The following is a 25269-nucleotide window of genomic DNA, read 5'->3' on the forward strand; positions in this document are numbered from 1 at the left end:
GTCATTAACAAAAAATCATAACACCAAATTAACGCTTGTTAGTAACTACTCCGTTAGCAAGATTAACGATATGTTTGGTTTGGCCAAATCAACAAAACTTGATCCATAAATATATCAACAATAGTTGATGATAAAAATGATGTACTATAAAATTTGTGTTTTAAATAACATTAAATTTAAAAATTTTGTAATATTTTTTTTAACATTTTTCGTTATGAAAAACGCCATTTTCCTGTAAACAATCACCTACACTGAAAAAAAAAATTATAAATATTGAAAAAGTAATGGATTATGTTTGCGCTTACCAACTAAAGTCTTGACTCTTGACAATAACTTTAAAGCAGATTTCATTTAATAAAAAAAAAATATATTAATAAATATTCTGTATTCCCAAAATTACCAGGAAGAAGAAGAAACCAACTTGTGGAAAGAACAAAAACACCAATTCGTTTTTTTTCATGGCTTAGAAAGATATAAGAATCCTTTAAAGTTCTCTCTATCGAAACCCAAAACAAAAAGGTTGAGCCTTTTTCTCTATCGTTTGAGATGGGCAACAAGAGACTCTTGACTGGTGGGTCAAGTAAAGGTAGTAGCTACAGAGATCCTCTGTTGCAGAATCAGGTTCGTTCCATTAACCCTTTCTTGTTTCTCACTCTCATACTCTCATGTCTGATGATTCTTGCTTCCGTAATGTTTCATGATCGATTTAAAGTTTGGACCTTTCGTCTCCTAGTTTCTGGAACTGGATGCAATTTATCAGAAAGTTTTTAGTTTGTTCACTGTTATTAGAAAAATTGTGGTGACTGGTTCTATTTCCAGTGTCATGTGAATTGAAATTACAATTTCAAATCCAAGAGAGTGTGGTTAGTATTTGAAGTATTTGGTTCTCAGTTGACCAAGTGATCATTTGATTTGAATGATTCAATTGTTACAACGGAAGTAATATTCTTAAAGTTTGATTCTTGATTAGATTTTGCCAAATAAAGAATTCTCATGTTTCAGTGAAAATCTTGTTTACAAAGTTTTCTAATTATTAGTTTGTTTACATGGCACTTGTATGCAGTATAAAACGAAAGAGAATGGAAGCGAAAATGGTACAAATGATCTTGAGCATGGTGCAGTTGAGGTATTTGTTTTTACTGTTTTTTACAGAAACTTTTCATGTATAGAAGTGATAAGTATCTTATTTTTGGGTTTTTCAGGCAGCAAATGTTGGATTTGGTAGAGTCTTTGCCTTGGTGAGTGATTCTTTGTTATAAAAAGGTGTATAGTATAACATTCTTATGTAAAGATACATCAATACTCAAATATTTTGGTTGCAGGCAAAGCCTGATGCGGGAAAGCTAGTGATTGGTACCATTGCTTTGTTGATAGGTTCAACTACTAATCTCCTTGTTGTATGTCTCATCTCTTTGATCTCCAACTTCATATCTATTTTATCTTGGTTGCTCTCTGAACTGGAATAGTCTGAACAACGAAAGCTGAATTTTTTTTATGTTATGTAGCCAAAGTTTGGTGGGATGATTATAGACATTGTATCCAGAGATGTCAAGACTCCTGAAAAGCAAACTGAATCCTTGATCGCTGTTAGAAACTCCGTTGTAATCATTTTGCTTATCGTTGTAATCGGGTAATTTGCATTTTCAAAGTATTTCATTAGTCCTCTCTTGGTCTTTGGAGTTTTGGTTTTGTCTAACTCATACTTCTTTTTCTATAACTGTGGTTCTTTAGATCGGTATGCACGGCTTTGCGGTCGTGGCTGTTTAACTCTGCCAGCGAAAGAGTTGTGGCTCGACTGAGAAAGGATCTGTTCAAACACCTTATGCATCAGGTAAACATTTTTCAAGGTTTTTTTATGATTTGCTTTATCCTTTGTCTTTATTCTTTTAGTTAGTCGTTCATGCAATGTTTGTGAATTTTAATGTCTAATGAACTAACTCTACCAGAACTTGATTGAAAAAAATGTTTTGTTGTCCTCTTCCTAACAGGAAATAGCGTTTTATGATGTCACAAAAACCGGAGAACTCTTAAGTAGACTATCGGAAGACACCCAAATCATAAAAAACGCTGCTACTACAAATCTTTCTGAAGCTCTTCGAAATGTAACAACTGCGCTTATTGGAGTTGGTTTCATGTTTACATCATCTTGGAAATTAACATGTAAGAAGCTTCTTATATCTTTTTTCAGATTTTGTACTCATAGCTACAGACCGACTTATCTTCTTGTTCATCAATCATGCTTTTAGTGTTGGCACTCGTAGTAGTTCCGGTAATATCAGTTGCTGTGAAACAGTTTGGCCGCTATCTCCGTGAACTTTCACACACAACTCAAGCTGCAGCTGCTGTTGCTGCATCAATTGCTGAGGTTTTAACTCTGCTTTTTTTTCATACATTGCTTATCAATGTTTATTTTCTCAGTTCATTATTTTAGATTAATTGGATCAATATTTACTATTTAGGAATCTTTTGGTGCAATCCGAACTGTTAGATCTTTTGCGAAAGAAAGCTATATGGTATCACAATATTCCGAGAAAGTCGATGAGACTCTGAAGCTAGGACTCAAACAAGCTGTAAGTTTTTGTGGACTAATCAAATTTAACTTTTTGATGTTTGATGTGTCTTTGAGAAGATATATTTTGGGGTGATTTAGGTACTTGTCGGGTTGTTCTTCGGTGGACTAAACGCAGCTTTCACATTATCTGTTATTACGGTTGTTAGTTATGGAGCATACTTGACAATATATGGTTCCATGACCGTTGGAGCACTCACTTCCTTCATTCTTTATAGCCTCACAGGTTTCATTTGCATTCGTGTTTCTTGATCTGAGATTTTTGAGAGAACTGTTGTATTAAACTAAGATATTGTTTTGACAGTTGGTTCCTCGGTATCTTCTTTGTCGAGTTTGTACACAACTGCAATGAAAGCTGCAGGTGCTAGTAGACGTGTTTTTCAGATCTTAGACCGTGTTTCTAGCATGCCAAGTTCAGGAGATAAGTGTCCGGTCGGGTAAGATTTTGCTCTCATACTCCTTAATTAAATTTTATATATCATAAGAACGGTTTATAATCCTGAGAGATATTATGATTGCAGTAATCCTGATGGAGATGTGGAATTAAATGATGTCTGGTTTGCTTATCCTTCTCGGCCTAGTCACATGATACTCAAGGTAACACTAAATCTTTCTTTGTACTTTTGTTTCTATATCACGGGTTAGATCATAATACTTTCAGAAGAAACTTGTATCCTTCAAGGCTCAACTCACAAACAATTAGTATGGTTTTTGAAATTTTTATACTCCAGAACAGATTCTTGAACCATGACTATATATTTTTGAGGAACTGGATTTGTAGAGCTGTTACAATTATAACCATGCTTGAAACACCTAAACTTTTGCAGGGAATATCGTTGAGGTTGACACCAGGTTCAAAAGTTGCACTTGTAGGACCAAGTGGTGGAGGAAAAGTAAGTTCATAACGAGAGCCACTTCTCTCGCAAGGTCCATTGAATGTTTTTCATATCTTTCATTTGCTATGTGCAGACAACCATAGCCAATTTGATTGAGAGATTCTATGATCCTATCAAGGGAAAGATCTTGCTTAATGGAGTTTCTTTGATGGAAATATCTCATCAGTACCTTCACAAACAGGTAAACAATTCTTTTTCATGTTTATGCATATTTGGTAGAACCCAAATTTGGACTTTTTCTTACCCTGGATTGTATTCATTTCAGATCAGCATTGTAAGCCAGGAACCAATTCTTTTCAACTGTTCAGTGGAAGAGAACATTGCATATGGATTTGACGGTGAAGCTAGTCTTTCGGATGTTGAAAATGCAGCGGTAAGCACATTTCTCTTTCCTTCTCCATGTTTGTTGTGCTCATTGGCACATAAGGCTATTCATGAACTGAACACGCATTCTGATTGGGATCAAAATGAAACGTTGTGACAGAAAATGGCGAATGCGCACGAGTTCATTGAAGCGTTTCCAGATAAGTATAAAACCGTTGTTGGAGAACGAGGATTACGGCTCTCAGGAGGACAGAAGCAAAGGATTGCAATCGCAAGGGCGCTTCTTACAAACCCAAGTGTTTTGCTTCTTGATGAAGCAACAAGTGCACTCGACGCAGAAAGTGAATATCTTGTTCAGGTAACAAAACAGAACACTGAAATCAAAACTCAAAAAGACTAAAAAAACAAAAACAACCTACTCATATCCTAATGTTCTGTATCTGTTTGCAGGATGCGATGGATTCGTTGATGGCAGGAAGAACAGTGCTGGTGATAGCTCATAGGTTATCAACAGTTAAGACTGCAGACTGTGTGGCGGTTATATCAGATGGTGAAGTGGCTGAGAAAGGCACTCATGATGAGCTTCTCAGCCTTAATGGAATTTACACCAATCTTGTCAAGAGGCAGCTCCAAAGTTCATCCTCTGTCACCAACTTGTGAGATAAGTTCAGTCTTCTGACAACAGAAACAAAAAGAAAGAACCCATAGATTCAATTCTAAGAGGCCATTTGTATAATTTGATCTCAGATTACAGCTTCAGAGTTCTTTTTCTATGAAAATTGAAACCTTCAGTTTGAGCTAGAGGGTTCTCTGACATAAATTGTAAAAACTACTCCACAACCGTTCCCGGAGTTATCTTGCGTAAAAAGCTCTATTTTCCTATTAAGGAAAAGGACAAAAAGATTCTGATATGGATCTTCGTCTAATCTAAAGAAAACGGAACAAACTAGTCTTCCAAAAAAAATTCCAAATGTAACACTTAGAGGGGTATTGAACTTGGTATTTTAAAAGTTTTTAGAGTATTCTTAAAATCACTTGTTATTCAATTGATGATTTTAATTTTTTTTTTTTAAATCCTATGTTATTCAACTTGGATTTATGTAAACTTATTTAAACTACTCTAGAATCTCTTGTTATTCAATCAATGATTTATAAAACTTACTTAAAATCTAGTGTTATTCAAAATATTACAACTTTTTAAAAAACTGCTACTTTGAATGATTCTAAGAGATTTTGATTTGTTTTTAGTTGAAAATGCTCTCCCTCAAAATCATACCTTTTTGAGGTAGAATTTTACAGGAATTTATAAAAAAAAAACGATATTTCTTGGAAAATCAAAATTGAAACAGAAAAAGTCTCACCTCATCACGTCCTCTTCCCCACTCCTCCGCTCCAATCCCACCACTGGCATAAATATCACGAAGTTACCAGATGATTGATTCATCAAGAGTTAAACTGAGAATAACCTGTTTTACGTGAAACATGGTTAACGTTCAAGATAATAGATAACCTGTTTTCTGGCACTTATGCTCCTTCATAGCTTGTTATTTTCTGGTCGAATTTCTGCATCGACTTTGACATATCACCAAGATCAAAATTGTTCATGTTCGCATCAGATGAGCTTCCAACTTCTTGCTTCTCCTTTGCTTTCTTTTTGCTTTCCTTCTTTGAGTTATAAAACTCCATCTCTTTCTGCCTCTCGTGAAGAACAGAGTTTAGCTCATCCTTACCATCGTAGAGCCAAGAATCATTATTAGAAACAGGAACTTCCATACCCTTGAAGTCATCCTCCAAATAAGTTAGAGCAAGAACCTCATCAATACATCTCACTGACGCACTCATAATGTCTCGCACATTAAAACAAACAAGAACTCAAGATCATAATCAACTCAAAGACAAATCCTTTTCACTGCAAACAACCAAAAACAGAGTTTTGCTTTGATTTTTTTTTTTTTTTGGTAGAAAAGGGTTAATTATACGTAACACATAAACCAAAATTATTCTCTTTTTCCTCTAAATAAAAAGAGAAAAAAATGGAGGGGAGGTTATTGACGGTGTTGGTATGCCGGCGATCCTTACTTCTTCTATACACGGAACGTGACATACAGAACTGCCTCACCTCTCGGTGTTCCTCAAAAGGTGATTCTCATCAACGGTCAATTCCCTGGTCCTAATCTTAACTCAACCTCTAACAACAACGTTGTCATCAATGTCTTCAACAACCTCGACGAGCCTTTCCTCTTGACCTGGTGGTGTTTCTTTGCTATTATCACTGCTAATGCTATTGTGATTGGACGGCGTATTACCGTAGATATTGTCGTTGAAGTTGTTGTTGTGATGGTGATGATTGTGGTTGTTGTGTATGTAGTCGCTGAAGACAGACGTGAATTGCTAGTCGTTAAACCTGTCAAAATGGTGGTTTCCGACGTTGGAGGCAAATGGTGCGAGGTAAGCGATTAATTCGCTGATTGAACGGTCAATCTCATGACAAATCGATGAGAAGTCGAGAGCATCCATCATCGTCATCTGAGTTGGCAATTTTTTTTTTTGTTATAAAGTATCCTAAAATCTCCCAAAATCTAATAATAAAATCTCACCAAATCACAAAGTATTTTTAGGAAAATATATAAAAACTCTAACAAATAACCATAAATCTTCTAAAAGCCAATTAAATCTTGCAAAAACCTAAAATATTCAAATCCCACCAAATCCTTTAAAATACAACTTCAATACCTCCTCTTACTTTGCTCTTCTCTTTTTCTTTTACTATTTTTTTATTGTTATGTGTTTAAGAATTACTTGTTTTCAAACTTTGTTAAGAATTTCTTGTTAATTACAACCAGAAAAAAAAAGTTAATGAAAAATATGAATTCCTGAAAAAGTTATAATTTAAAAATTATCGAGTTAATGAAAGAATTTATAAATACTTTCAAAAATTACTATATATTTTTTGAATTGGAATGGGTTTGTTTTATAATGAGAAAAATGATCCAAGTCCAACGAATGTTTCATTATACAGAATATGCGTTTGATTTAACGAAAAAAGAAACATTGAACTTTCCTCATATTCATTAATCATTATACAGAAACATTGCACATTATGATTTTTCTGATCCTTATTGAAAATTATTTTTCTGTCTCGGCCACTGAGTATTCTAAATTACTAGTGATTATTAGTCAGCTTGTGGCTCCTTTAAAAAACAAAAATATATTAGAGAATATATAATAGATACCACAAAAACAAAATATAATTAAGAAAATACCACAATTATACAGTATTTATCAGAGAATACTCTCTCTCCAAATACAATTACATGTTTTTTTTACATATATTATATGTTTTTTTTTAAATATCACGTCATTTTTTTTCCACACTCTCTCTTCCCTTATGCACTCTTTCTCTCTTTCAGCTTTCTCTATTACTCTTTCTCTCTCTTCTCTTCCCTCGTGCTCTCATATCCACTCAACTTTCTCTATTACTTTTTCTCTCTCTTCTCTTTCCTCATGCTCTCTTATTCTCTCTTCTTTCACAATTGACTTTACAAACACATCAAACAACATCAATTCTTCATTTTCCTGCTTAATTATTCTTTTCGGTTTTTCTCCTTCAAATTGCAGAAGATATCTCACTATATGTCTTTGGATTTCAATTTTCGTCGTCGTGTATTTTTGATTTAATTCATGGCATTTTGTTTTGTAACACGCTATTTTATCAAATTACACGGGACAACACGCTACTTTATCAAATTACACGTAACAACATAATATCTCTCTCTTTAATAATCTATTTTCTTAAATTACACGTTATTTATGAAGATTACATATGCTTTCGTTTGAAAACACGATTTTTAATATGAAAACACTTTTAAAAAAAAAATGATACGCTTTTTGTTTTAGTATATATTGATATTTTTATTAACTCACATGTTTTTTTCACAAATAGCAGTACGTTGTTGTACTTTTGTCTTTTGTTTAAAAACAATTTTGATTTTTTCCTTCTCTTGAAAATGGTATTTACCAAACTTTTCTGACAATGTGGTATTTACTTTTTTTTTTCCAAAATTATGATATTCATTAATATTATCCAATATATTAATCTAGAAGAATTAGTTCGTGGAAGATGAACCATTCTTATACTAATAATTAACTTTGTGATTGGAAAAATCTTTACATCATGAAATTGAAAGAATGTGTTGAAAGTAATTTTTTTTGTCATGATACCAAAATTTTTATTTGTTTTGTATATGTTTTTTCTCTGTTTTTAAAATTGTAATTGGTCTTTTGTTTTTGATTTCGTCCCACTTCTTTAATCTTCTCGGGAAATAGAAAATTTCAGTATCTGACAATGATGGCAAATATCGTCAGATTCGAAACGGCTCCACAGTAAGGTGTCCGACAGTAATAGCAAAAGACAGTCATTAAATTCAAATTTGTTATGAACTCTACCTACAGTACTTTCGTGTGGATGACCCCTCCTCTTACCATTTCGTCAGTTGCGTCATATCTTACGTCCGAAATATATGTGATAAGAACTCCATATATTTTTCCAACACATTATCCTTTTTTTCTTAATTAATTTTCTAACACATTATATTAAGATTCCATATATTATACAAAAAAATATTATAAATGTATAGAGAGAGATCTACAACGATCCCTAGTGAATTATTGGTAATCCATACGACTCGGGCACTCGGCACAAAACTTTTGTACCTTTTTGGTACCAAAGTATACATCCCTAGATTTATTAGCTGGAATGGTATATATTATCTAGTTCTAAAATAAGCAGATTTTTTTTTATAATTTGTTTGCTATATGTTGATTTCTTAGAAATCCCCTATATAATAAAACGGAAGTACATAACATTTTCTGTAGACTATATAATTTTTATAAGTTGGTTACAAAATGAGTTATAGATTAAATATAAATTGATTACAAAAAAAAGGATAAAGTAGGCTATGTGAATACACTTAAGGAATATCCCAAAAAATCTTCTTAAAGAAAATATTCCAATGATTTATATAATTTCCAAAACAAAATCTTTAGTATTCCATTTATTGTTACAAAATATATACTGTTAGACATAAAAATATACTGTTAGGCGTAAAAAAGAATAAAATCTTGGCAATTTATCACACTTAATCGTGATTTCCGAAATATTATTGTGCAGTTGAAAATAAAATCTTACCTAAGCACGGGTCATATCAAAAAACTTTCACCAAACATGTTCAAAAATTAAAATAAAAATAAACAACAAACATAACCATTTCTCATAAATGAAATGACAAAATTAACAATATAAAACTTACAAAATAGGTGTTTTTTTAAGCCATCATATTTAGCATATGATTTTATTGCATAATGTTTTATCCAATTTTTTTTTAAAACAATCATATAAATTATATTTTATTCTAAAATTATAATATAAATAAAAAGAATTTCAATCCGTGCTCTTAATCTAGTACAAAACGAAAATGATAGCAAAGAGTTGACAGTATTAAATTATAAATAACGAATCTCCTCATCCCCATATTAGTTACTTACTATACCACCCATACTACTAGTAAGAAAAAATTGCAAACTAAGCACATCATGGCTTATTATTGGTAACTAGGTGGGTGTCCGCGCTACGCGCGGGTTACTGTTTTCGTTTGTGTTATTTATTTTTTGGTTTCGTATTTTTGTATTTTGACGTTTGTTTCTGATATGTTTTGTGTAGATTTTTATATTATGTTTGTTTAATAGGAGTCGTCTCAATGGATGTTTCATACTCTGCAATAGATGTTTGAGGAGTAATAGGATTTCAATTCCTTCTTCTTGACAACCGCAAGAACAACAATAGCAAACACCCTCTTTTCACCCGCATCAGTTGTAACAACAACTACTATTACTAAATTAACAACTTGTTAAACAATTGTATTTGATCTAAATGGGACATAAGTTATAGAATAGTAATGGTGACCCAATGCTTAGCGCCTAGAAATATCTAGTTGGAGTTTAGGCATTTACAACATAAAACATTATATATATGATATTATATAAAAATTTATGTAAAAATATATGTTAGAGAAAATTTAAAAATAATAAATCATAAACAAAAATTAAAAATCTAATATTCAATTTAGATTAATAACATATGAACGTTAATAGTTATATATATGAATATAAAATTTATAAATTTAAATATATGTAGTCAAGCATTAATAATATATAATTAAACAATATTATGTGATTTTATGCAATTTGTGTCAATTATTTTTCGTCACTTAAATGTTAGTTACTAAATGGGTGTGTTAATTTGAAAAAGAGCTTTGTTGGCAAAGCGTTAATTGAGCAGTTATGGTCTGTCCCGGAAAACACCACGAAACTTCTTTATATATTTTAAATACTTTTCCCACATCTAAAAAATTGGCTGTCATTTTGTTTGTTATGACGCTCGATTCCGAAGAGTTTATTTTTAAAAATATTGCCCTTTCCAAATTCTTGTTAATTAGCATTACTGATGACGTATATACGACTAAGTTGTATTTACTGAAATATTTATGTTAGGAAAACAAATTATTCACCACAAGGCAAGTATCCAAAAACGATTCAATTTTTTGATAAGTAACTGAAAAACCCAAGCAAACACTCCAATTACATAACCACTCAAAAGGCAAATTACGTTCTAGAGTTTTTAGGATGCATATGAGGAAATATATTAAGGAAGGGGATTACATGGTATGGATCGTTTAAGTAACAAAGCAAGCGATGTATTTTTACTGATACGCATTTGAATAAGAAAAGAGATGATAGAACAAAACCCACCATTGTTGTGACAATTCCCCACGCAGCAATGCTTACAATCTTGCGTAACATCACCACATATCACTAATTTCTGACCCATAAAAATTCAAATTTCAGCACAAGAAAGGCAAAGCCAACTATTTTGTGATACCTCCTCTGCTAGAGTTTCATGTCTGAGACTGACCCAACGATTATTTTATAAGCCATCCAAATGTATTCTCTTTACCTAGAAACTGGCAGTGATGACTATGAAGTCTATGATAAAGAGATCTTACAAGGTTGAAAGTGACTTATGATTGGCAAAGATATCTCCTGTCGACATTGAAAGTGAATTGCCACTTACATGTCTAGACAGTAACATTTCAAAGTTTAATTCTAAGCAAAAAAGAAGTATGCTAGTTCTCACAATCTATGGTTCTATAATAGCAAACACACATATACGAAAGAGAACCCATTGCAGATATGGAATATGGAAGGTTACCACTTAGGTTGTTTCTCGACAGATATCTGCATTACAATTTCTTTCAACTGTTAGTTTGAAAATGAACACTGTGAGTAAATACTATAAGAACAAACACATCTTTACATGCTTGTGTGATTCAGTGGCAATTGATATGGAAGTGTATCATGGATGGTGTTACAACTAACATCCCTGTAACCAAAATGAGAGAGAGACCATAATTGTTAAATCAAAATCTTAAAAACACACAAAGATCAAACAAACAGAAAAACAGAGTAAATTCCAAAGACAATACAATTTTCTTAGTGACATTAGCCTGGAAGCAAGTATCCAAGAGTGCCAGAGACTCCTAAATCCGATATATCTCTGTTCTAATCACGACAACAACAAACATAAGACATTCCAGAATGAATCAAATCCATGCAAGTGGAAATTTTTAAAAGTTGAAAAGCTGAGTTTCTTACATAGTGACAACTGTTGAGCCTTCACAAGGAATCTCTTTCCATAACTCTCCACATGGATCACCACCACCATTTTTCCAATTGGTTAGCTGTGAAGGACTATTAAGTGAAGTATACAAAACCTGAAGTGCTTGAACTGCAATAAAGACCAATAAGAAGAGATCAACCCAGATGTCAGCTGACAAAAACCAATAAAGGCTCTTTTGCTTCTACTCAGTTTGTTCCGTTTCACAAAGGTTTCTTCGATTCATAATCTGGATGACTGAAACCAGTACATCTAAATCAGCAATTTAAAACAATTAAGACCAAGATCAAATCAAATACAATGCAAACGGATCAAGAGAAAACATTGGGAACTTTGAAATCTGAGTTTCGAAACGATTAGCAGAACAAGAAATACAAACCCGAGGAGAGCATAGCAATCTTCACCACCGCAGTAAATCACTGACGAAGATTGGACGAACAAGGAGAGAAATAGGAGAATCGAAGCCCAGCACCACCGCTGCGTCACAAACGACGCCATTCCTGGATTAGCCGTCATCGGCGAATCTATACTTTAAAAAAAAAACAGAAAGTGAGCTGCAGAATACACGTGGCACAGTCTTTAAGTGATGAGGTGGCTTAAAGACGATCTCAACAAGTTTCAGTGAATCGGAAACTCACAGAGAGATCGATAGAGGTAAGAGAAGGAAAGACAACGGAGACAACGACAGAGCGGAGGGCGGTCGAAACGCCGGCGATGGAAACAAAATAACAACACTCATATATGGTTTTACAGAATTATAGAACATACCCAGACAAAATTACAACACGCTGATATAACCCCTTTTTTTTTTATGACTGACGGTTGAGTGCTCGGTGAACAGATTGTAGGCTAGACTAAGAAGATTTGAAGCAGAATCACTTGGATTATGGTGGAACGAAGTAGAAGAAATGAAGCATGATTGATCAAGTTGGACCATGGTTTCATGGCGAAGAAGACGAGGAGGAGATCGACAATTTGGGATTTTTTTAAAAAACTGAATCGAGCTTTTATTTTTTTGTTTTTTGTTTTTAATATGACCAGCTGAGCACTTGTGCGAAGCCAAAGTTTTTGCTGTGCAGCTGGGCTGTGAGTGGTTTGACACTAATGGACTACATTAGAATTAGGTCCATATTTGTTTTCGTTTATTTTGTTGGAAGGAAGAGTACACGTGTCACTCTCTTGGATGCTGACGTGTCAACCTGAGGGAGAGAGTTAATCTACTTTTAAAGTATAGATTTGAAATTAAAAATTTATTTGGTTGAAACTTAATTTATACCGTCCCCATATCATAGAGCTTTTAGAAAGTATTTAAACCAATAAAAAAAATTAAAGATTTAAAAATAAAGAGAGTGAACAAAAACCGGTTTATTTTTGTATTTGAAATTAAAGTTTAACTATTTATTTAAACCATATTAAAAAAATAATATTTTGTTGTTAAGATACTCTTTTTTATTTTAAATTATATTTTTGATTTTCAAATTCTTATGTCCTTATTTTCAAATGTGACAGCTATATCAAATTCTTCCAACGTCCACACAACTGATAGAAACAAATTCACAAATGCAAATAGATCTTAACTAAATTTTATAGCCATGTATATATATGTATATAACGAACATTGATTTGTCAGTTCACGTGGTTTAACATCTATCTTTTCGAGGTTTAACATCTATCTTTTCATATTTTAAAATTTATTGAAAAATTGATAAGTCAATATCAAAAAACTTTGATAAGTCGGCCAAAATTTTTTGTGATATTCTTCTTTCTTTTCATCGGACAAAAAGTTGGGCAGCTGCTTTAAGTAGGCCTACAAATCACGATTTTTCTTAGAGTATTTCTTAGTCACTTACTCCAATTGTATTCCCTCCAAATTATTTCTAAATTTTATTATATTTTTATTACAGTCCACAATATTATTAATAATTAGTTATAATGGCAAAATTTTTATAAATAAATATACAACATACAATTAAAAAAATTATATCAAACTATATTATAAAATACAAAACTTTATATGATAAAACAAAATAATATTTTTTTTTTTAAAACATAAAATAAAATTACATGTAAAAAGATAAATTTACTCAATATAACTATTTTCATCATGCTCACATATATGGTTAATTATTGCATTATTGTTGTATAAAATTATTTTCTATGGTACATCTTTTATATATGATTATTTTAATTTCAATTTCTATGTTTGAATTTATATAGATATATTTCAAATAATTGAATTTAATAAAACTATTTGTAAGATATATATATATATATATATATATATATATATATAAGTTATAAAGACTAAAATGAAATATGTAAAAGATTTTGAGAATCTCAATAGTGCACCCTCAAATTTAAAGATTTATTGTTCAAACCCTTAAATTTTGAAAGTTTAAGAGTCTCTTGAGACGTAAAATCCCTTAAAATTTGAGGGTTTGAGAGGTGGTTGGAGATGCTATTAGAGGTTGTTAGAGCATCTTCAATGGTTCTCTATTTTTGCCTCTAAACTCTATTATAAAGTAATTTTTGTTCCAATTCATTTCTATTTTCACCTCTTTAATAGGAATTGTTATTTTTTTCCTCTATATATAAAGGAATTCTATTTTTCCTCTATAAATAAAGTTGAATTATTTTATTTATAAAGTAATCTTCTTAATCTTTAACTTCTTTTATTTATGACCAAAATAAATTAAATAAATATTTTTAAGAACTAATAATATAAATTTAATTAAAAATAATTATTCTAAAATATTGAGAAACCATTTGCAAAAGATAATTTTATGAAAATGTTACAAAATTTAAAGTAAAATGGGTTAGTTTGCAATTTTTATAAATAAAAGGTGTTACTTGTAAAATAAATATAGAATTTATTTGGAATATTTTTTATAGAGAAAAAAATAGAGAAATCCATTGGAACAAAACTCAGTTCTATTATATAGATCCTTTATTTTAGAAGAAAAAATAAAAAAAAATATTGAAGATGGTCTTAGTCAAGCTTTAGATATTCATTAATGTATAATGATAGGAATAAAAAAAATCATTTTATCATATTATTAATTAGTCGCCTCTCGATATCCCACATTGATAGAATAGAAGTCTCAAATTGGACATACGTGTACCACTACTAAACTTCTCAAGTAATAACAAAAAAACTCAATATGATCCGTCGTATAAAACAAAACAAAAAATGTTCGACAAAAAAGTTGCTTATTGAGCATATATTCTCATGCTATTCGAGAAAACAAAGCTATCATCAATGAAAAGTGTCATGTATGTTAGGCATATATAGCTTTAAAACTAAATAGGACGACTCTATTGTATATCATCGTTTTGAGTGGTTTAGTAATGTGTGGTATTTGAAATTGTCCATATGTTGGCTTAATGCAATAACTATCTACGGGATAAGTTTGGCGCTCGTAGCTTTCTACACTAAAACCTCTATAAATTAATAATGTTGGGACTAAGATATTTTATTAATTTATAGTGATATTAATTTATCTATAAATTAATAATTATTATTTTATAGTGTAAATTAATAATTATTAATTTATAGATATATTTTTAATTGTTTATTTTTTAAAAAATTATGAATTGGAATAACTATAGCAAAATAAGATTAAACTTTCGGATGTTATAAATTTTATGGTTTAGGAATTGAACTTGTAATATTTAGAAAGCATTATTTACAATAAATTACAAATATTATAGACAAATTGACTTATACACATGAGACACATAAATTCAAATCTATGAATAATAATATCAATTCTCCTATTTTAATAATCTATCAAATTATCAAATTGTAAATGATGCATATCTAAAAATTAAAACTTTAAATTTAATTATTTGTATGGCATGTTATAAAATATTTTAGAGATATGATTATAGGTTGAAAATACAACACTACAATTGTTCTATAGAATTGAGCTTTAGGAGAAACATACACTATTATATCAGTATATATATATATATATATAGAAATTTACATAATTATTAATTTATGATATTATTGGGACCATATTTTATAAGGAGATTTCGAAAAAATTATTATCTTATTATCTTATCGAATATTGTTAATTTTTACACTGGCCCGACTTGGAACAGCAAAATTTATTAATTTATAGTGTTTATTAATTTATAGAGTATTAATTTATAGAGGTTTTACTGTATAAGGTGCTAATAAAAGGTGCTAATAAAACTTGTATTAATAAGTCGTGTACTTCTCCTGATAGTTCGATAATGCTGGTCCGGTGGAAGCTCCTTTCAACATCAAACTTACCATTTTTGGATGATATTTCAACTTATTTGAGCTCCTTGTGTCGTACTATTGTAGGTTATCTGAAACTTATTTCAGACATCCAAAAATATACATAACCAGTAAAATTTACTTTGAAGAATAAATAATAACAGATAAAAAATATATTATACTTCCATAACATGATTTTGAAAATGATAATGAAATCAATTAAAAAGATAATGAACTATTTTATTTACAAACGGTTTTTTCATGTATGTAATTTTATATTCATAAATAAAAAGAAACTATTATAAAAACTAAATCTTTTTGAAAATTAAAGATATATATAGAGTATTATAGAAAGTGTTAAAGATATATTTGACCCAAAAAAAAAAGGAAATACATCTAATACTCTTTCTGAAAATCATTTACCATTGACCAGGTTAAATTCTTTTCTTTTTTTTCTGTGCACCATTTGACCAGCTTGAATTCATACTTCAATACGTACTTCTAGATCTTTTTTGTTATCCTTTCTGTTTTTTAAAAAACGAATATCCTTCTATTGTTTTGGTAGTGTACTTATTATTTGTTATTATTTTCTTGTTTGAAACAAAATTGAATTCCTCCTATCATTTTTTATTTTGTGATATCAAATTCCTATTCATTGTATATATATTATTATCATCGGAGGAGTAAACCAATCTCACAACACATAATGGTGACCAAAGAAATGGTTTCATCACTTACTATCATCGAGGTGGCACGAGTCTCCCCTTCAAACCCCGACTCGTCCGAGCCAGTAGCTCTCCCACTCACCTTCTTCGACCTTTTCTGGTACAAACTCCACCCCGTCGAACTAGTCATCTTCTACACACTCACCGACGCAACTCGCCCTTTCTTCGACTCAGTCATCGTCCCCAATCTCAAAACCTCTCTCTCCTCATCCCTCTCTCACTACCTCCCACTCGCCGGCAAACTCGTTTGGGAACAACTTGACACCAAACCAAGTATCGTATACACCCCAAACGACGCCGTTTCATTCACCGTCGCCGAGTCAAACGCCGACTTCTCACGTTTAACCGGAAACGAACCATACCCGACCGCCGAGTTACACCCGTTAGTCCCGGAGCTACATGTCTCCGACGACTCAGCCTCCGCCGTGTCGTTTCAAATCACGTTATTTCCAAACCAAGGGTTTTGCATCGGCATAAACGCACACCATGCCGTTTTAGATGGAAAAACAACAACCATGTTTCTCAAATCTTGGGCGCACGCATGTAAAAATCAAGATTCTTCTCTACCGGAGGATCTAATCCCAAATTACGACCGTACGGTCATAAAAAGCCCGACGGATTTGGATACTGAGATCTTGAACGCTTGGCACTCAGCAGCCAAAACGTTCACCGGTGGTAAAGAACCAGAAAACCCCAAGAGTTTAAAGCTCTTGCGGTCGCCTGAGATAGGTCCCGACGTCGTCAGGTACACTCTCAATCTCACTAGAGAAGACATTCAAAAGCTTAGAGAACAACTCAAGAGAGAATCCTCTGTCTCATCATCACCAAAGGAGCTTCGCTTATCGACGTTTGTGATTGTTTACTCGTACGTTTTGACGTGTATGATCAAAGCTCGAGGCGGTGATCCGAATAGACCAGTCGGGTACGGATTCGCGGTGGATTGTCGAAGTCTCATGGTTCCGCCGGTTCCATCGAGTTATTTCGGCAATTGTGTCTCTGCTTCTTTTAAGATGCCGTTAAAGGCAGAGACTTTTATGAGTGAAGAAGGGTTTTTAGCTGCTGCGAGTATGGTTAGTGATTTGGTTGAGGCATTGGATGAGAGTACAGCATGGAAGATCCCAGAGATTTTGGGAGCATTTGCGACTCTTCCACCAGGAGCACAGGTTCTGTCTGTTGCGGATTCGACCCGGTTCGGAGTATACGGGTTGGATTTCGGGTGGGGAAGACCGGAGAAAATGGTGGTTGTGTCGATTGATCAAGGCGAAGCGATTTCCTTAGCGGAGAGTAGAGATGGAAATGGCGGTGTGGAGGTTGGCTTCTCTCTCAAGAAACATGAAATGGCTGTTCTCATTGATTTGCTTCATAACGGCCTCAAAGATTAAATCATTTTTCTTCTATAAGAATAAGTAATCCAGTCACATGTTTTTTTCAATCGTTGTGTTTGTTTCCAATGGTCCGTGTTTATATAGTCAAGAAGGCGGGTTGTGCCCAACGGCTTCGGAACCACCTTTATATTGCTCACAAAGCCAGTAGTACCAAAATATCCGTTGGTTATACTGAAAAAATTCATGAAGGTCATTAGTTTGATATATGTATTAGGCGAGCGGATATTTGGGGGTTTCAGGATATCCATATATGCATTCATATCACTAATTTCTATGATTTTAATATCCTTATTCAAAAATTTTGGATATCTGTTAAAAATCTGATTATTTGTGAATATTCGAAGACTTGCAAATAAAAAGAAACAAAAATACCAGATATCCATACCTAAATACCAGATATCTGAACCAAAATACCAGATACTAGATTAAGACATACTAGAGCACGAGTTGAAATTTATTTTATTGATATTGTAATTTTTTATAAAATATAATTTATGTGATTGTTTTTAAAAGTTTTTTGGATAAAATATTATGCAATAAAATCATATGCAAAATATGATGACTTGAAAAAGATATTTATTTTGTAAGTTTTATATTGTTAATGATTATAGATAATTACACGTGCTATAACACTGGTTAAAATTTATTTTATACAAATTTTGTATATTTTCTATTTTAAAATAAAATTCTAATATGTTGTATTAGTTTATGTATGTGAAGTTATTTCAACAATGTATATTCTACCTCCTGACTTGAATGTCATTATAAGACATAATTTTGAGAATTTGGTTTTTAAAAAGCGAGTTATTATATTATGAGTAATTTAATATATTGTTATAATTTTTGTTTTAATATACTTGGTTTTTTGAAATTCTTTCAAATTATAGTGACATATTATTGACATTGTTATAACAAACCAATTTAGAGTGTTTATAGTTTCTAACTTTAATATCAAGTTTCAATATTTTAAAAATATTTTAAAAATATTTCAAAATAAATTATTTAAAGTTTCTTATATTATATAAAATTATAAAATTCAACAAAAAGTATGAAATTGGATTTAAATATTCAAATTTTGACCCGTTACTCAATAAATTTTTTAATTAAATAGATATTATTTTAAAGAATAATATTAATAAAAATTGAATATTTTATAGAATGAATCATTTATATTTGTTTTTAAAAATTCAACTTATGGTATATCCAGAAATAAAACTACTTTTTTAATTATAATAAATAATATAATAATTTATTTGTTTAACAAAATAGACTCATATATAAAAATGAGAGGTGAAGTATAATAATAATTAACAAATTAATATGTTAAGTTAGATATCAAATGACTTTATTTGATGAATAATTTAATAAAAGAAATTAATATGGTAAGTTAGATGATATCAAATGATTCTTTAGAATATTATCTTCAAAATTTTTGGAAACAATAAATCCAGACTATACAAATAATATAAAATTTAATATATAACCTATTTGTAACCAACTTATTAAAATTATATAGTCTACAAAATAATGTTGTGTACTTCCATTTTATTATATAGGGGATTCATACCTAAATATTGGATTTCCAGTCTAAAATACCAAAAATTCAGTTGCAAAAAAAAGATTTATGATTGTCCGTATTAAAATTTAGTATTATTTGTTTTTGTCATATCCGTCATTTTATTATTCTTATCCTTTTAGCCAGTTATTCATTTTTTGGATTGAAGACCTGATATTAATCTTAGACGTAAAATAATATTAAACATTGTAAAAAGTGAAGTTGATTATTCCATTTTCAAAACTGTTCAAGAAATTGTTAGGAGCTAAGTGTAGGCAATGATCTTCTATTTAGTGTCTAGGCAATCTTAATAGAAAGCTTTAAATTTACAAACTTAAAAAGATTAATTCCAACTTCACACTTCAGAATAAAAACAAAATAAATATCATAAGATGTTAATACAATTTTTAAAAAAATGTTAAAAAGAATATTAAGAAAAATTAAGCATCATTAACTAAAGGCCAGATGTAGTTTCATACGTGTTTACTAAATATTTTCACTCCAAAATTAAGCATCATTGATTTTATTCGACTTAGTCATCATCCCCAATACTACAAGAAAACATGCATTTTGGGATTACATTTTGTGACTTTTTGTAGTCGCAAATATTTGTGACGCCTTTATTACTACTTTGAGACTACTTAACGACTACCATGACAACAGATGCAAAAGAGTCGCACATTTACGACGGATATAATTAATCGGCATATAGCCATAAATAAGTGACTATTTTGCAACCTAAGAATAGTACTAATTATTTTTACTGAATTTTATCTATCGTCACAGAAGAGTCTTAATGTTGCGACTACTTTGCCTCATTTTATCAACTCCTCCAGATTTAAAATTGCAATTTGAAAATATAGAATTACTAATATGTTGACTTAAGCATTTTTGCATTTATTTGAACTAATACATTTATATATTCTTTTCTAAATATTTTAATTTTACATGTTTTAGTTTAACTTTTTGAAAAAAACAAATCATGTAGAAGATGTTACATATGTTTATTAAGGCTATGTAAGTTTGAAAAAAAACTTACCAAATGATTATTTTACCTCTTAAAAACGAAAGAGATATTTCACAATTAGAGTATAAGTGCTTCTAAATGCTTATTCCATCTCAAAGTTAATAAATCTAGAATATTGTTTTGTGACTCATACTTGTGCATCACAAAAGAGTCACTGTTTGTGACGAAAATGCAACTGAAAAATGTTATGACTACGTTGCTACTCTCTTGCGACTAATTTACTACGAATGTTGCCACTACTTTGCATCCCCTAAGCGACTCCTCGAGATTTAAAAATTACAATTTGATAATATCGAATGATTAATATGTTAAGTTAACAATTCTGCAATGATTTGAACTAATAATTTACATATTCTTTAAAAATATTTAAAGTTTACATGTTGTAGATAAAAACGAATCATGTAGAAGATGTTACATATGTTTTTAAAGTATGATTATGTGAGTTTGACTTTTTTTACCTCTTAAAACGAAAGATATACTTCACAATTAGACGAGTGCTTCTATATGCTTATTGCTATTGTATTTAGATATCAAAGTTAATAAATCTAGAATATTGGTTTGTGACTTATAATGGTGTGTCACAAAAGAGTCACTGTTTGTGACAAAAATGCAACAAATTTTTTTTATGTCTATGTTTCTACTCTCTTGTGACTAGTTTGCTACGAATGTTGAGTCTGCTTTGCATCTCCTTAACAACTCCTCGGGATGTAAAATATGTAATTTGATAATATTGAATGACTAATATGTTGAGTTAACTTTTGTTTACATTGATCTGAACTAATAGACTTATATACTCTTTCTAAATATTTTCATTTTTAAATGTTTTAGTTAAAAAATTTGTAAACAACAAATCATGTATAAGATGTTACATAGGTTTTTAGTGTAAGGTTATGTAAGATAGAAAAAAACTTAACAAATGATTGTTTTACCTCTTAAAATTAAAGATACACTTAAAATTAAAAATATACTTCACAATTGGAATAAGTGCTTCAAAGTCTTATGATTATTGTATTTAGATCTCAAAGTTAATAAATCTAGAATATTGGTTTGTGACTCGTACTTTTGTGTCACAAAAGAGTCATTATTTGTGACGAAAATGTAACTAAAAAATGTTACGACTATGTAACTACTCTCTTGTGACTAATTTGGTACGAATTTTGGGACTACTTTTCCTCGTATTAGCAACTTCTTCGGATTTTAAAAAATGTAATTTGACATTATTGAATGACTAATATGTTGAGTTAACCCTTTTTGCATTGATTTTAACTCATACATTTATATATGCTTTCTCAAATTTTAATTTTACATGGTTTAGTTAAACTCTTTGTAAACATCAAATCATGTAGAAGATGGTACATAGGTTTTTAATGTAAGGTTAAGTTAGTTAAAAAAAACTTACAAATGATTGTTTTACCTCTTAAAATGAAATACTTCATAATTGGACTATAAGTGCTTCTAAAGGTTTTTGTTTTCAAACCTCTTTCCTTGGCAAAGGTTTTTGTTTTGCTTGAGGGAAAGCAAGAATCTAAGTTAGTAGGAGTTGATATATCATGGTTTTTATGATTCTTAACCATGATATAAATGTGTTTTTAGAGTCTTTTGATTTGCTTTTAGATTCAATGATTTAATCGTCTGCTAGGGAATTCTATCTCTTTGTGGTTCTTCGATTCATATGTTGTTAATGCTGGAATTGGATTGATCACCTTGTTCTAGATTCTATGTTTTTCTATACATCAAAAATGTTCGATAGAATCTCTGAACTAATATGAATTGAGCAGTATTTCTCTAACCTGCGAAAGGTGATTTTAGAGGATATTGTGAACTTAATGAACCTGTTTGAGTTTGATAATGCAAATTTGATTAGGAGATTACAAATGAAAGTTTAGTAATTGCATAGTTGAATTTAGTGACTAACTCCTTGAAAGAGGTTTAGTCAAGTTTCCTGTTCATGTTTAAGAACGGTTGTTAATTGTTGAATTCCTTGTTGCATCTTTATCCATTATTCATTTATCTTTAAAATTTCCTATGACCCAATGCTTTTATCTTAAAAGTTAATCTATTTTATTTCTTTGCATTATTATTTACAGACTTGAAAACCAACAAATTTTCCACTTTAACTATTTATGACTCTCAAAAATCTTTAGTGTACCATTGGTCCTTGTGGATTCGACCCGCATATACTGCCTCACAGTTAAGTTTATCGGGTAAATACTCGAGTAATCATAGAGCTCGAGGTGGAGGTCCCCATAGACTTGTCGGGTGTGTGTTTGTAGCAGATTGTCAAAATACAGTCTTTTCGCCGATCCCATCGAGTTATTTCGGTAAATGTGCCATCCTTGCTAGTAAAATTCCATTCACCGCATATACGTTTATGGGGGAAGAAGAGTTTTTGGTTTCTACAAGGTTGGTGAGCGAATTGGTTGAGGACTTGGATGAAAGTGTGGTGTGGAAGATCCCAGATTTTGCTGAGTTATTAAGTAGTATTCCCAAATGAGCACATGTTCTGTCTATTGCGGATTCGACCCGGTTTGGAGTATATGGGTTGGATTTTGGGTGGGGCAGACCAGAGAAAGTGGTGGTTGTGTCGACTGATTAAGGCAAATCGATTTCCTTGGCGGAGAGTAGAGATGGAAATGGCGATGTGGAGGTTGGATTGGCTTCTTCGTCAAGAAACATGAAATGGATGCTCTAATTGAGTTCCATAACAGTCTAAAAGTTTGACGACTTATTTCTTGAAATAAAAGTATAACTTCCTACGTTTGAAATAAAAGTGTAACTTCCTACGTTTACTAAGCATGTCAAGTGGAGTTGCTTTAGGGGTTGAGCAACCTTTTAAGGCTCACAAATAAATCAAAAACTTAAAAATATGGCTCACTTTTCATAGAATTGTTTACGAAGAAGGAATCGAAAGCAACTAATAAGACACGCTACGTGTCAAGTTTTGGTTAGATAATGAATATATATAAAACACAATTTTTGTTTTGTCCATTTTTTTTCCTTTTTTGCTGTCTCTCTCTTTTCTCTCTTGAAGAAACCGACATTTCTCAATCGATTCACTTAGAATCGATTGATTTTTCTGGCTTAACACAAGAGTTCTTGGTCTCTGACACCGATTTTTGTTTGGATCGGCTTCCAATTGATATTCCTCTCAGCCATTGAGCTCCGAGTGTTTTCTAAAGCACCCAAAACAGATTCAACACAATGAGATCCCAAAATGGACAAGAAAAGAATTGGAAACAAATAATTTTAAAACAAAATAGAATAAAGTAGAACGGGTTCTTCTTTTTTTTTTTTTTTTTGGATTAGAACGGGTTCTTTTTTTTTTCTGAATACAAAATTAAATAAAAAAAAGATGAAGAAGAAAAGATAGAAGATGAAAAGAAAGAAGAAAGATAAGAAGTTGATAAAATGATAGAATACCAAAACTCAAGGGTGTGCTCTGATACCACTTGATATGATCCTCTCAAAGAATCAGCACCTTCGAGTTGGTAGATAGATATACCTTGATTCTAAAGACAAGAAAGTCTCAAGAATAAAGATGATGGAATGAATGGTTGCACAAGAGTTGCGGAAAGACTCTTGATATACCGGTTTGATCTTTTCAGCCTAGCACCAAAAGGATCGGATCTCTCAGCCTCGCACCAAGGAGATCGGGGTGTTGACTATTGGAATCACACCAAGTCGTCAGTTTTGATTGTTGGAACCACACCAAGCAATCGGTTTTGTTCACAAAGAACATAAGAGAATCACTCTCAAAGAAAAGAAAAGGTTTTGAAAAAAAGTTGGATTATTATTTCATTGATCTTTCATGAGTTTATAAAGGAAAAAAAAACTTGGTAACAAAGTCAAGTACTAATTATTATTGAAGACTAAAACATTAAAGATAGATAGTTGAATGAAGATTCAACTCTTGGTGTTTCCCTTCCCAAGGTGACTCTTGAACTTTATTTTCGTCACTCCTCTTGGACCACAAAATAAAGTTATTATTTTGGGCTTTCTTGGACTTGAATTAGGCTCAAAGTTGGCTGGACTTGATAGATATCATCCCCAATAGATTTTCCCATGCTCTATTTAGCCATAAGCTCTTGAATAAGCCCATTTAGTGCATTCCTTAGCTGCTTAGCTTTTGCTCTAGTCATTGGTCCTTCAGGTACAAACAATGGTTCCTCAGCTACAAGCTCCTCAGGTTCAAGCTAAGCTACATATTTCTCAGGTTCAAGCTCAGCTACAAGCTCATCCTCCTTAGCTCCATCCATGATCACATCATTACAACATATGACTGACAGTTAGATACTTTAGTTCATATCGGGGCTCTACCATAAGTAAATTACTACTGGTATACACTATCTTGAATTCTTGATACATGATGATTTGGAGTATGTGTAACTAACAATGAAATCAAGAGACTGTATCTCTTGTATCGAAGTTTAAGGTTTCATTACGAAAGTTTTTCACCTTTAAGCCATCACTAATAAGAATTTGGTAAGTGTTATGCAACATTTCCTATGATTGAGGCATAGGTTACCTTATAATTTCAGACAAGATTTGTGTAGGTTTCTTTATTCGTATAAAAATTATTGTGTAGGCGGTCTTGAAGTATTTAGGGCATCTTAATGCAAATGTTGTTGTTGATGAAGAAGAGCTTCATTGTCATCAGAAGCTTCATGATCTATATAGCTCTACTAACGCTGCAAAGGTAAAGATAGATTTAGTTTTCGGTTCGTTTCTTAGGGTGTCTCATGATAATAATTTTTTCTAGTGTTTTGGTTTTATTGAAATTCTTCTGATTACAGCGTTTGCAAAGGAA

At 31.4% G+C, this 25269-nt stretch overlaps 1 protein-coding gene, 2 long non-coding RNA genes and 1 pseudogene across 4 annotated transcripts; 2 read left to right on the top strand and 2 right to left on the bottom strand.

The window, feature by feature from the left end:
* Window positions 1–297: 297 nt before the first annotated feature.
* Window positions 298–4590, top strand: LOC104724268 (ABC transporter B family member 27). The gene is made up of 17 exons (XM_010442732.2): window positions 298–621; window positions 1064–1126; window positions 1203–1238; window positions 1323–1397; window positions 1506–1630; window positions 1732–1831; window positions 1989–2160; window positions 2247–2365; window positions 2460–2570; window positions 2651–2795; window positions 2874–3006; window positions 3091–3166; window positions 3397–3462; window positions 3539–3646; window positions 3731–3838; window positions 3950–4147; window positions 4240–4590. The coding sequence occupies exons 1-17, from the start codon at window positions 547–549 to the stop codon at window positions 4447–4449; spliced, it is 1920 nt and encodes a 639-aa protein (XP_010441034.2). The 5' UTR covers window positions 298–546; the 3' UTR covers window positions 4450–4590.
* Window positions 4591–10366: 5776 nt separating this feature from the next.
* Window positions 10367–12522, bottom strand: LOC104724269 (uncharacterized). Its single transcript, XR_015572296.1, has 6 exons — window positions 12160–12522; window positions 11901–12045; window positions 11500–11632; window positions 11331–11406; window positions 11162–11227; window positions 10367–11082 (listed from the first exon to the last, which is right to left on the bottom strand). It is a non-coding gene; the product is annotated as an uncharacterized LOC104724269 (long non-coding RNA).
* Window positions 12523–16218: 3696 nt separating this feature from the next.
* LOC104724270 (phenolic glucoside malonyltransferase 1 pseudogene) lies at window positions 16219–18179 on the top strand (annotated as a pseudogene). The gene has a single exon (XR_015572297.1). The product of XR_015572297.1 is annotated as a phenolic glucoside malonyltransferase 1 pseudogene (transcript).
* Window positions 18180–23319: 5140 nt separating this feature from the next.
* On the bottom strand, window positions 23320–24251 carry LOC147934535 (uncharacterized). The gene is made up of 2 exons (XR_015570914.1): window positions 23883–24251; window positions 23320–23635 (listed from the first exon to the last, which is right to left on the bottom strand). It is a non-coding gene; the product is annotated as an uncharacterized LOC147934535 (long non-coding RNA).
* Between the last annotated feature and the right edge of the window lie 1018 nt (window positions 24252–25269).

Source organism: Camelina sativa, chromosome 11 (assembly GCF_030686135.1).
Source record: "Camelina sativa cultivar CO46 ecotype springtype chromosome 11, ASM3068613v1".
In the NCBI taxonomy this organism is placed as follows: domain Eukaryota; kingdom Viridiplantae; phylum Streptophyta; class Magnoliopsida; order Brassicales; family Brassicaceae; genus Camelina; species Camelina sativa.